This window comes from Channa argus, chromosome 18 (genome assembly GCF_033026475.1).
Source record: "Channa argus isolate prfri chromosome 18, Channa argus male v1.0, whole genome shotgun sequence".
Lineage (NCBI taxonomy): Eukaryota > Metazoa > Chordata > Actinopteri > Anabantiformes > Channidae > Channa > Channa argus.
Genome location: NC_090214.1, coordinates 19,486,092 through 19,500,504, shown reverse-complemented (window position 1 = coordinate 19,500,504; position 14,413 = coordinate 19,486,092). Strand labels below are relative to the sequence as shown.

The window sequence follows — 14,413 nt, the reverse complement described above, 5'->3', positions numbered from 1 at the left end:
ATCAGCCTCGTGAATCCATGAGGTTTGTACTGTCCAACACGTCTGTACAACCCACCTCCAGGAAGGACAATCAGATATGTTCCATCTCTCTCGTCTAAATCGTTTCACCACCGCGACTGTCTAGACCTCAAGAGAATATTCCTGCCTCTTATTTTCACTCGCCTATTTGTTTTGTAGCTGCACTCATAAAAGTTCTTGCACACTCTCTATATTATAAAAACGCTAACTGGTTTATTACTCTATATTTGGCTCTCAGAATATTATATTTTAGCAGTAAATATACCACAATGTTTTTAAAATTATGATGCATCTGTTTTAGTTGATGGAAATCAACAATAAGTTACTGTCAAAAGCCAACAGGGCAGTATTCGTAAAACAGTCTTGATTGTGCTACTTTCCAATCTTTTTTTCGTTAACTGAACTAGTTGGCTGGTAAGGATATTTACTTTACTTTTTACTGTAGGTAAAACACAAATAAATAGGCCTCTTTCATGAAATAAGAATTATAAAGTGAAACAAAATGACAAAATGACAAACATAAATCACATTCTATTCATTACAGAAAATATTATGATTTAATAGCATACTAAAAGGTGCACATGGTTACAATTGAAAAAGACCTGCTCGTATTTTTGTATGGATGGGGAAGAGGGTCTTTTATTTTGAAATTACAACCAGCCCTGATGTCACTATGATGGTCACTTGTGTGTGCAGCACATTGTACAGGATGTAGAAATATCACTAATTTAATTGTATCTGATTGTTTTTGTTGTCGTCTTTATTTCTGTTATTTTATGATGATGGATCAGAGAGAGAGGCAGACACACAGAGTTTAGCAGTCATTTGTCCTTGGAAGTGTAATGATTTGTGAAGTGAACAGGCTACAGGCCATAATGCTCTTTCACTGCTGCTCCCACACTCACCACTCCACCCAGAGCCTGTCGATAACGTCCCAACACACACAAGCAGGACATTTCCACTGCAGCAATCTGCACTCAACACTCTGGGTTACACAGCTGCAAACATCTGCCCAAACATCACACACAGTTCAAACTAAAATCTGATGTAGTTTTTACGGCGGATTCTCGATGGCCTCGTTTCATGTAATGGTGACACATTCTGTCATGTCATGACATGTTATATAAAGTCACATCCAATGATGTCCTACCCCATCATGGCAATTCACAACGTGACAAACTTCTATGGGAAGTCACACTGTGTCACGCCCTAACATGTTGTGGTATGTTGTGTCATGTAGTGTCAATGTAAATGATCTGAATTTTAAGTCTTCAGGCGAGATAAAGGGATTCCAATTAAACAAATGAAAAGAAAACGTGAACATTATTTATTGTAGTTAATCAGTCAATCGTAATTATACAGTGTGTGTGGCAGAAAACTATATACGTTTTAAATTATTAAATCCATTTGAAGGGGGAAATAGAGTGAGGTGGTTCAAACAATAGGGTCATTGGAGGAGAAGTGTTATGTCTCGCGATGATTAAACAAAGTCATTTTCATCATAATCTTTAATGCATATTCAGCAAGTACTTCTTTAGAAATTGTTTTATTTTTATATTATTAATTAATGTTATTGAATGTAATTTAATTTTTCATTTATTTTATAATATCTCTTTGTTTGCACTCCTTGACCATTGTTATTCTAATGATAAAGGTACATTTGTACTGGCTGAATTTGAATTAAATATTATGTTGATGAAAACAAAATTGTTTCTGCCAATTCAAAATAAGGGAATGCAAACCTTCGCAACCAAATATTTCAAGTTGGATAATTTTCCACAATATATTGTTTTGTTGGAGGTTTATGGCATCATTATACATCATGTCATGTTGCTTCATCTCACGTCATAATGTGTCATTCGGTGGGTTTTAATACGCCATGATTGGACCGTGTGTTTTATTTGTGTAGGTTGTATTATGGTAACACTGTGACTATGTCATATTACATCACATTTATTCAATTTAAACCCCCAGTTGACCTTGCTGTGTTCATTCACACATTCCCTGTAAAGTGAGAAAAATGTGTAAATTCAGCTAAAACAGCACGGTTGCCTCACAATGTTTCCTTTTTGAACTTGTACCTGCATTCACATGCTGAGAGAAAAACTTACAGTCAGGACTTAACCTGTGTCAGAATCCCAAGGGAAGATTCAGTTTTTATAGGCTGTTTGTAAGGAAAAGAGTTGTACATGGAGTCAGTTATGCTTTTATCATGTGTTATGTCCTGTCACCTTACGTAATCTCAACATTCAGAGGCGGTAGGTGATGAGACAGGACCTGAGATGAGATCAAATTTTAATGATCCCTGTGGGCAAATTGCTTCTTTGCTGCAGCGGCAGAGAAGAAGCAGCAGCATCCTGACTTTGTAACAAAAGGCTTCGCTGATGAAATCAGTGAATGGATGTTTTGCTTTTGTCTGTTTCACTGGAAGTACAGTCCGTGTGAATCTGCAGGATGTAACTTGCTGGATGCTTCCATTAACCTGGACTTTTTTTCTTAAAACCTTTTTTACAAAAAAAATATGTGGAGTGATTTGACAACAATCCAAGAACACAAGTAACTGTCAATTTGCTGTAGATTTAGTGCCTTGGAGATTTTATAACATCAGATTCCAACAGCGTGGTCAATTTAGTGGCTGTTCTGGTGCTTTCATTTGTGTCATATGAACTTCATGGAGTCTGCTTATGTGTTAAATGTGTTAAAAGGTTAATGTTAAAAATCCTACAATGAACTTTTTTTGTTTTTTTTCTTTAAACTAATTAAGCAACTTTCATCTGCTGATGAAGATGTGGTCTAACCCTTATAGATTTGTTATTACATGGTCAGGTAGTTTAAATGAACTTTAGATTGTAGATTTTCCAATTATCATAACACCATTATTAAATCATAAATAGCATAGAGACACAATGCATTCAAACGCATGGAGCCATAAACACACAGTATTTCCAAACTGATATCGCAAAAATAAAGTTTAATATGTGCATTTCTATGTGAAGGTATAAACTGGTATGAAATAGAAATGTTATATGATAAGACAAGAGAAAATGGACATATCACATTCGCTGTTTAAGTCCTTCACTTAAGTCACCACAGTAATACTGAAAAATAATAACACAAAAATACCATATGTTATCTTCAACTCCATCCCAGGGCAGTTTTACGGTCCTCCCTTTGCAACCATGCATGTCTCTGATTGGACGATGGCTCCATGCAACCCGCCCTCTTCATCCTAGCCCGTCGCTCTGATTGATCCGCTGCTACGTCAATCAGAACGATGACGCCCATCGTTCCCAGCGCGTGCCTGCCCCTCCTCCCCATCTCAGCAAGTTGGGTTGAGGGGTCGGCTAGGGGACCGTGGACAGCTCCCGTCTGAGGAGCAGAGCAACGCAGGAGGAGGAGAAGGCTTGACATGGGAGAGTCACCGCACAGGCCCGTATGGTCGAGATAAAAACACTTTTTATGCTCATACACCGGGGACAGTACACAAAGACGAGGAGCTGGAGAGGCCTTTGGGGGACGAGGAAACAACCGAGGGAGTGAAGGAAAAGGGGGAATACGGCTACTGACCCATCCCGGCGCATCAGGGAGAAGCAGCGAGAGAAAGGAGGAGAAGAAGGAGAGACAATTCCGCTCGACCTGATGGACTGAGGACAGATGAATGAAGACTGCCTACACTAACGCCTATAGATGCCTGGCCAAGGACCTGGACGCTTACGCCATGAACACGGACATGACAATGGACGGCATTGGCAGCCTGCATGGCGGGGTCGCGGTGAGCTCCGTGGCCCCTGATGTGGAGCTGATGAGCGGCCACAGCCCGCACCACGACCGCGGGGGCTCATCAGCGGGGGGACACGGGGCGGCGGCGGCGGCAGCGGCGGCGGCGGCGTCCACTCTGCGGATACACCAGGACCTGGCCGCCGCTGCCGCGTCGTCCCGCTCGGCCATGGTGTCCGGCATGGCCACGATACTGGACGGCAGTGGGGAGTATCGGCCGGAGCTGTCCCTGCCTCTGCACCACGCTATGAGCGTGCCCTGCGACACGTCCTCTACCGGGATGGGGATGAGCGGCACTTACACCACCTTAACCCCGCTGCAGCCGCTGCCCCCCATCTCTACCGTGTCGGACAAGTTTCACCATCATCACCATCACCATCACCACCAGCGGCTCTCCGGGAACGTGAGCGGGAGCTTTACTCTGATGCGGGACGAGCGGGGGCTACCGGGCATGAACAACCTCTACAGCCCCTACCACAAGGACCACATGTCCGGGATGGGTCAGAGCCTGTCCCCGGTGCTGGGCAACGGCCTGGGCTCTATACACAACACCCAACAGGGTCTCCACAATTACGGGACGACGACGCACGGGGGACACGACAAGATGCTGAACTTCGACGCGCACCACACCGCCTCCATGCTGGCCAGAGGGGACCACCACCAGCACCGAGGCCTCGGTGGCCCGGCTGTCGGGATGATGCCGCACTTGAACGGAATGCACCACCCGGGGCACCCGTCTGCCTCCGCGGCGGGTCATCACCCCCACCCCCACCCCCACTCCCACCTCCAGTCTCCATCCCACGGGCCCGTGTTGGCTTCCACCCGGGACAGACCGCCCTCCTCCTCGGGGACGCAGGGGGTGAACAGTTCGGGACAGCTGGAGGAAATCAACACCAAAGAGGTTGCGCAGAGGATCACGGCAGAGCTGAAGAGATACAGCATCCCTCAGGCCATCTTCGCCCAGAGGGTGCTATGCCGCTCCCAGGGGACCCTCTCGGACCTGCTGAGAAACCCCAAACCCTGGAGTAAACTAAAGTCAGGACGGGAGACCTTCAGGAGGATGTGGAAATGGCTGCAGGAGCCCGAGTTTCAGAGGATGTCGGCCCTCAGACTGGCAGGTAGGAGCAGAGAAAACACAACCTGCGGTGCCATGCTGATGGTGTTAGGGCTTTTCGTGCGTCAGGGTAAAGAAGATCAATTTTACTATTCTCATACAAAACCCACAACTAGTTTCCCGCCATCTCTTAAATAGTTTTGACTTTTTAGTTTTTGTTGGCTGTAGTGTTGACGTTCCCTCGCGTCTCCGCTTCAGCACAGCGCTTCATATTATATATTTAGAGTCAGTGTTGTTCTGATTACCATTATTGATCAATAACAAAAAGAGATCAATGGGAAATGACAAGGTCATGGGATTTCCCTCCACTGGTCCTTCCCCCCACCCTCTTTTTGTGTGCAGGTTTATTTTCCTGTCCCTGCATGTTTGAAAACACCGAACTTTTACTAAATATTCTTATACGGATCCACATTTCACCCAAAATTATGGCGCACAAATAAAACGACAAATATATAGGAAAACAGTATGATAATGGAGTGATTTTTAAATGTGTGTGTGTGTGTGGTGGGGGGGTTGCACAAAATGTTGGGAATCGTTTAGTTTAGGCTTAATAAAGATTTGAAATGTTTCTAGGCGTTTGCTTTAATCATAGGGATTAAATTATTCAGCTGGTGTTATCACTGTTATTATCCTCTTAAAGGCTCATTGTGTTCTTATTGTATTAACTGAGGGAGAGGGGTGAGAAAGCGTCAAGAGCAGACAGAAAGAGGGCCCGAGGAGGATTTCTGTCTGATTGTGAGGAGCTTGAAGCTATCGGGAGGCAGCGACATAAACACCAGGGTTTTTGAAATCAGTGGATCTGGTGCCCCCTCTAGTGAGGAACCAGGTTTCTGTCCCAGCAGCAAATCTCCATTGTCTGCAGGGGGACAGCAGCAGCCCAAAGGATGGAACAAAATAAGAAGAAGAATACAAATAGGATCGTGTGGCCTTTATACAGATCATGTTGGGACCACGTTGGGCTTTAGTTTGTTTGTGGTGAGTTTATAGGGACATTGTATAATTTGTAATGCACTTAACAGAGGTGTGTTGTTTGCCATTATGTAGGAAATGTTTCAGATTTAATTGCATACTTTAAAGTGAAAAAAAGGGCTTTAACGTTTCTTTTAAAAAAGGTGAAAGAAAAACATAACAAATATAAAACAATATGGTCAAAATGACGTGGGCTTGTGAGAGAAATCATGGATTTTGTATTAAACCGGCCTTCCACCTTTTTTAATCTGTTAATTTTAAAACGTTGGCTTTTTTTTTCAAAGTAACAATAACATATGATATTTGTTTATTTCAATTAAAGTTACTGCTAAACCTTTTAGATCTATATGTGGTGAAAGGTTAACTAAAATACATTTTATGTCCCTTTAGTACTGCAAGATTGAATATTGAATAGATGCAATTATTGCAACAGGAGTAACATTTAGACATTATGATCTGTACAAGTGTTAAACATTAAAAAAAAACAAAAAACAACTACAACAAGTACTACACTAGTAGTGCCTGACTGAGTTGTACAAAACTCTACAGGTTTAACTACAGTAAGAAAATTGGCATAATGTAAAATGAGAATCACCTTTGAAAATGTTAATTATATTTGATGCTGTTACCTGAAAACCATGTTTGTATATAAGGTTATTTTTATTGTGATCTTGGTGATGTGGGCAAAGTTAATTCCCCTCTGCTTATAAACAACCTTTGAAAATCCATCAAATTACCTCAAAAAAATGATTGTCACAAATCTCCAATACCCAGCATAACTAAAAGACGACAGTTTACTTCTAATTTGATGAAACGTTAACACTGAGAAAATTAATGAATTAATAATTAATGCTCTTAGAGCATGAAAAGGACTCAAATAGTGTATTATTCCACTGTGACTTTTTACTATAAATTCAAACACCTTTTCAACAAGCATTGATCAGTTTTAGTATGATGTGTTTATTCATTATAATATATTCAACAATTAACCTTTAAGACAAATAGTTTTTTTATATTTGATATGATAATTTATGACCCATTTTCAGGCCTTCCATGCAGGAAAACAGTAAAGGAAGTACACTTGTGCTTTAAAAACAGTTTAACAGTTTATCACAACCAAAAACTCCTCTTTTATCATATCTGTGTGTATTATAGCTCATATTTCATTAAGTAATTTGCTTTTTAAACAAAATCTTCATGCCAAAAACAACAAAAAAAATCTAAGTAACTGCAAAAAAAGTAATGTACTGTCAATGTAATGGGCACAACCCATAAGAAGGTTACTATGTGCAGTACCAAACTATTTTTAATAAACAAAATAATAATTATTTAATAATCTTAGAAATTACTTGACTCATAAAGTATCGACAATTTTTGTATTTTAAAGATAGAAATGTTATTGATCTAGGAGCAACAACAATAAAAGCACAAGCTACACTTTAGAGATTGCAGAAGAGTGTAAATACCTGTATATTTAAGAGTTTATTTTTAGTTGTAAAGATATTCTACAAAATACATACCAATGATAATCTAATAATAATCCTAAAATCACACACTTTATACAATCAGTATTTTTGCTTGTATTCAGAATGAATTGCATGTGCCTCATTTATTTCCATAACTTTTCTAAATTATGTTTTAATTCCTTCTGGATCGACATTATCACAATTCATTTATTTATATTTATCTCTATAATATTCCTGTATTATGCCACAATGTCTCAGTGTGTTTGTGGTGTTTGAATAGCACGTTTCTGCAAATGGAATCTAAATATCTGACTTTTTAAAATATCTTCCACGATTTTATCAGAAGTGTTTTGCACAGTATTTAGTAGCTGCATGATGTCACAGCATTTGTATATATTCTCTGTTTTGTATCCTTTGTTCAGATATGTATTATATTTGGTTTTGAATGAGGTCGAAGAGGCAGGATTTGTGGTGTAAATGTTTGCTGACGCTTACATAGAATAGTAAGTGGTGTTTTTTTTCTCTTGTTTAGTGGAGATCAAACATCTGATTCTTAAAAACAAATTGCTCTTGCAACAGCTTAGATCGTTTTCTAAATGTGATCCAGCTCAGACCTTCATATTTTTACCTTTGTGCACATTCTGACATGGATGAGATTGTCTCAGCAGAAACTGACTGTTGTTTCATTATTGAAACTTTGATTTTCGGGGGTTGGTATTTGACGATATAGGTTAATAGGAAAGGACGCGGGTGACGATGGATGGAGGGTGGAGCTGGAGGAGAGCAGGGGAGCGTTCATGTGATCTGTATTCCCCTGTGTATTGTAAAATGTCAGCACACAGATACACATTAAACTGCCTCGTACTCACACTGCTGCTGCATGGAACTGCATGAATCTGCTTTCCCCGATAACAGAACACAGAATAGAGGCTGGATGCAATGTGTGTTTTCTTTTTTAACATGTCCAGTTTCCAACAAATCAAACCTCGAATCATAATTCGATATGGATATTGAATGACATTTTGTAACACTAGTAGCAATACAATACTACAATTTTGCTTTAAAAACCCCTTTTTGGCAAATTTGCCTTTTTTGACACACTTATAGGCCGAAAACAAATCACGTACGCATCTCTAGGACATTTGTCATGCAGTTTCTGACCAATCACAAAGAAGTGGGGTAGCAGCTTCAACTTTGCTGCTCAGGTGTCAGACATCCATACCGATAGACCTTCAGCTTCGATGTGGCTATCTGTAGCTGCAAAACAGTTTGCTGCCTTGAAAAAAGAAAACAGCAGCAACAACATTGAAAATGAAGGACACGAACACAAATCGCAATATAGTTTCTTTGTAATGTAATAAATTACTGTATAAAATAACTATAGGATTATTACTAAACCTAAGGACATAAGATGATATATTAACATGTTTCCCCTGACAAAGCTGATCAGATGCGTGGCTAAAGGCACCGTGATATCAGTTAGCTCTCATAAAATTTTAAATCCAGGAAGTTATATCAATCCAGCAGCTTTTATTGTGCTGAGTGTTTGTTGCTGTTGCTATCAATAGCCTATACATCTACAGAGACGGGCTCAAAAGCTGCATCAGAGGCTTCTACAGGCAGCTGTGGAGCACGGTGTAGGTGTGCTCTAAGCTGACATGTTTGAATTCAGTCAAACGCTGTTGACTGCTGATTGAACCGAAAGCTGAGTGAAAAATGTAGTTGTCGTGTAGAAGTATCTGCCCAGCAAAATATCATTGGTAATGTCGCTGAAAGCTCCTGTGTAGTTAATACTGTGTCGACCGATGCACAATAAAAAGTGTGAGACCTCTGATTTTACACTGTAATTTCTCCTATTGGTAATCTTGCTTTATAAGCATGTTTCCAGGCATTTTTGTTTCATGTTGTTCTGCCAGAAATTACATTTGGCTCATCTCACTATGGGGACATTAAATTGACCATAGAAACAGAGGGAGCTGCACCAATAGAGGTGGGGTCAAAGGTCAGATGTGCAACATTCTAGACAATAGACGGAGCAAATATTCCCCTGACCCTGAGATGAGCAGGAGGAGAGATAGGAGCAGCATGCAGGGGGAAGAAAGGGTTGGGAGAGGTGGGAGAGACGGCTTTTTCAGGGTTTTGTTCTTGCTGAGTCTGCTGTTGTTATCCACAATCATGTTCTGTGTAAAGGATAAAACAGAGCCCTGAAAATGCTAGAAAAAACTCTATGCCTCCGTCTTTAGGACATTTGACATGTAATATCAAGTAATCCACCTAGAATTCATTTGTCACATTTGATTTAATTACTTTTGTGTGTGATTTTCAAATGCTTTTGTGCTCCCTCAAGCCTGGTCCTACACTGCGAAATTCTGGCCTCTGAATTCTGGGCCACATCTTACGGTTCAAATAAATTTGGTGCTGTGTGCATTGGCAACTGTAGCCGCAGATTGAAGAAAAAATTAACCAGTTCTTTACTGACATAAACATTTATTTTTTCACCTACATAGCTTAGTACCTACACTCAAACATGAGATCCAAACACAATAGCTCAATAAATTAATACATTTCTCGGTTTTGTTAAGAACAACTTGAATAGCTTCCAATGAGCTTTGACTTCGACTCCATCCAACACTATTGGGATGATTGTTGACTGTGAACCAGGCTTTCCCAGACCTTAACATTCAACAACCTTCGACAATGGTTTCAGAACGATATTTGCAACCATTAAATATGGTATTATGGTCAGGTCACAACTATGTACAATACTTTAAATGCAGCATTTATAAGGTTTATGATGTAGGTGTAATTATTTCGATGAGAATTTTAATGAGAAGGACAACAAATACACAATAATCCATCCTACTAAATGATAGGAAAACAAATCTTTGAAAAACTATCTGTCTAAATGCTTCGCGGGAGCTTTTCCTCTGTTTCATTTTGAATCAGTTTCTTTCTCTCGCCATCTTTCTCCTCCCTTGGACCCATCTTCCTCTCTCTTACGCTCTTTTGGGGGGAGGTATTATGTGATCGTCAGGGGAATTGAACACAAGAGCAGAGGCAGCAGCGGCCCGATGAATTATTGATGGGAATCTCGGCGTGACCCGCCTCGGTCTGCTCACTTCACTTCTTCTTCACCTCACAGTCGGGTTAACCAGGCAAAATGGTGGGAGGAGGAGAGAGAGAGAGAGAGAGAGAGAGAAAGAATGGAGGACTCCATTGTTTGCTGGAGGATACTGCCTGGCAGTGAATTATGGATGAAAAGAAAACAATGCTCAAATCAGCGTTAGAATAGAATAGCTCACCTGAAAACTGAGTTCAAACAGAAGCCATTTGGAGCAGCAGTAAAGCTTACATGGTAAATTCACAACAGTAATGTCACATTATTCCTTTTTCTAATCACAAACCTTGTTCTTTTTTGACACATTCATTCAAAATCACTTGTACTTTGCAGTACAAGTGATTTTCTCAACAATTCCTACAGATATTTCACGATAAAAATGCAGAAGCATGAGCACCAATAGAACATAAGCTGGTATATGTGTTCACTAATTGTTAGAAGGATCAATTCATTTTAGGTTTTGTTCTTTCCATGGTATGTGTGTTGGCACAAAGAAACAGTGAATCACAAGCTATACTGTATCTTTAATGTCCACTTAGAGTCAAATTGTGCTGAAAATCGGAATGACTGGGCCTAAATATTTTCCACTTTACACATCCTGCTGCAAGCAGACATAGAGTGCATTATTAATGAGCCGGACCCTGCCTTATGACACAGATTACCAGCAGTTAACAGCAGTTGTGTAGATGTGTGTGTGTGTGTATTTGGTCTTAGAGTTTCAGAGTGTGGGAATACAGTTCATGTTGGTTTTCAGAGTTTGTGTTCTGGCCCCCTGCATATTCACAGGCCGCTATCGATCTGTAATAATGGATTTTAGGCTGCTGAGAGGAGACTTTTGATGTTTGTTTGTGTGTCAGCGTGAGAAGATTTGACAGAAACTGTTATCTCTGTCTGGAAGGCTGGAAGGTGAGACAGATGTTGGGAAGTGCTTCTGCATATGTTTGACTCCAGAGGGAGTTGTGTAAAGTCTGCCTATTTGCCTCAGGTGAGTCAGAATCCATGTGGGGCTGGGGGTTTTGAAAGAACTTAGCTGACCACACTTCTGTAGACAAGTACACTCTCAGCCTTCCAGCCTCTCCCAGAAGTCCTCCGCATATCAATCGTATCTTCGTGATGCCCATTTCCTCTCCTCTTGTCATAAGTGTACTTATCACCTGCTTTTGTTTGTGGGCTTAAAGGGAAAGTACCTTAATGTGTATGTAACAGCTGATTCAAGCAAAATGTATCATGCCATTAAAGATCATTATCAGCCCATAGTAATGTTTTGATTGCTATTGTGTAGTACGTATATAGGCAAGACATGTTGGGAATTTGTTAAATCTTTGTTGGTTAGAGGTCAGGGTGGCTGGGTGACAAAACAGAGGACAAAGAGACAAAATTAAATTTTTTGTTAGTCGGTGTTGTTTCTATATTTTAACCAACACAATCTTTCACTAACCCTAACCCTACCCTTTGTGCGTCCAAAACAAACAGATTTGGTGCTCCTAATATTGCCCGATGACCTGTTAGCATGTTGAGTGGGGACCTACTGCTCCATATTTTTTGGGGTGATAACAGCCTTTGAATAGTGTGATAATATCTCAAGCGGGTGACATAGGAAGCACAGTTTGAGCAGCTGGTCAGCAGTAGCTCTGGTGCGCTGTGGGTGCGTGGTGTTCAGGGACAGTACAGAATGTGGGGTATCAATGTTTTGGAAGCACTCAGATCTCAATAGAATACTCAATCTAATGCCCCACCCCACCCCCAGCTCTCCTGTCAGATCAGAAACCTGTTGCATCGTAGGTAAAGAAGATGCTACGTTTTGACGAGTGATGTATCCTCTCCAAGTGAATACCATGAGGAAACTAGAGTTTCGAGTTTTGGTGGGACCCCAAATTTACATGGGCAGGTTTTTCCCATTTTATTAATTTAGAGACATCACATTTATCCTGCAAAGCACCGGCCTCTTTATCAATTCTGTGAACTCCAAACATCAGCTGTGTGTGTTTAGAGTCTCTGCAACCTTCGCTGTAGCCCCCTATAAGAATATCAGAGGACTAGCCTAGTGATTTCTTGTTAAGACTGTCCACACCAATTATAGTGCCCCGGTGTTGTTGAAGCAGTAGAAGTGTTGCCTGGGCCGACTGAGCGGCTCGGGTTCAGAGGAGAAAATAGTCCTGTCGCCGCTTTATTGTGGTGGTCAAATCAAACTTGACACCTGGGCTCTGAGCTCGTTGAGGCAGAGCACTCAGAGAATACACACCACAGACTCAGTCGGAGTTACACACACACACAGAAGGAGCTGTAGGAAGGACACAAACACGGTCATGCTTATAGGATCGTTTCGTTTTTTTCATATCTTCCTTTAATAACTTGTAAACAAAGAAATTTGTGCTATTTTCACATAGCTGCGTATTGCGTCTCATTTCTAATAAATATTAGAGGTCTATAGAACTTTTGAGAATGGAAGTGGACAGAAAAAGTCTAGATCTAAGACGTATTTTGAGTCATGTTGGTTTTGAGACTGAGGAGTAGATCAGATAATATGTAGGATCTATATCTTGCTGTTTATATGAGGCATATAGAGCACCTTTAAATAAAATGAGACCACCGGAAATCACTGCCCAAAATGCCCAAACCTGTTCATCTGTGATGTCTTCAGTCAGTGTTTCATGCCTTTTACCTTTAAAATTCCTTTTCTCACTCTTTTTATGTGCCGTCTTTTGTCTCCTTCCTCTTATTGTCCATCCCACCCTCCAGGTTAATTAGTATTGGTGTCACAGTGCAGCTGAAATAACTCTGTCCGGAGGCATAATGAACAATGTCGGGGGGGGGGGGGGGGGGTAACGGAGCCGTCAGACAGCATTTATGGGGAAAGACAAACAGAGGTGGAAAACAGAAAAATAAACGCAAGGTCAGATTTGTTATGACCGAAATTATTGTTCCGCCTGTAAGAATGATAACAAATTAAAAAAATTAAAATGTATGATTATGTGTAATTATTGATCAATATATTACATTCAACAAAAAATAAAAATTAAAATAGCAGTAATAAAGTAAATTATATTTATTTAATTTGTACATTTAGTATAATGTGTGCTATCTTATGGATATAGAACTTAATGAAAATAAAATATTATTACTAAATTTGGAAGATAATATATTATTCTACATTATTTTTTATTATTAATGTTTTAAATAAAAGCATTACAAATTGATTAATGTCCATAGGGGAGGAAAATAAAAACTTACAAAAGTGTTTGCTACTTAAGCTGACAGTTGACTCTATGTAAATTTGCTGACGTGTATCTATAACCACTCAATACACTGATGGTCAGATACTGAGGCTGAACACAAACATGGAAGTGGACACACATTCTGTTTACTGTCCGTCCTGTCCCTGTCCTCCACTCATGTTGTTGTTTTTTCATAGTTCGGTTTCTCTCTCTCTTTCTCTCTGTCGGTGAGTCAGTGTGTTATCTGAAATGTGTGTGTGTGTGTGTGTGTGTGTGTGTGTGTGTGCGTGTGAAGCAGCAGTTTGGGCTCGGCCATGCGTGTGGATGGATGATGTGGATCGATGGCTGTAATCCCGAGCAGATTAAAAGAGCATTAATACTGGCAACGATAACGTAAACGGTGTGGACCCAGATCTCCATTGATCTGCAGGAACCTGATCCAGACCAGTTCCTGGAAGAGCAGGAGGAGGGAGGTGTAGACAGTGAGAGAGAGAGACACACACACACCCAAGCTGTATCACAGTGGGTCACCATGGAAAATAAAAATAACGGATCATTTAATTGATGATATTACATAAAAATGACTAATGAACATACAGTGGATGGCCCCTAAAGGATCCACCTCCCTACAGAGTTCACTGACTAACAGTCATTTACAGTAGACAGTAGACTATAAGCCTTTGGTGAGAGGTCTAAGATTTGATTGTTTATATGCTTCTATATGTACATTTTCTCT

The 14,413-nt window shown here is 40.4% G+C and overlaps 1 protein-coding gene across 4 annotated transcripts in view; it reads left to right on the top strand.

Moving 5' to 3' along the window:
- The first annotated feature begins 2,993 nt into the window (after positions 1-2,993).
- Positions 2,994-14,413, top strand: part of onecut2 (one cut homeobox 2) — a 52,478-nt gene continuing 41,058 nt past the window's right edge. The window contains exon 1 of one of the 4 annotated variants that reach the window (XM_067485219.1): positions 2,994-4,913. In XM_067485219.1, coding sequence (XP_067341320.1) covers positions 3,677-4,913 — 1,237 coding nt within the window. In that variant the 5' untranslated portion in view covers positions 2,994-3,676. The remainder of the gene's footprint in view (positions 4,914-14,413) is intronic. The other 3 variants (XM_067485218.1, XM_067485220.1, XM_067485217.1) reach the window with 3 other exon arrangements.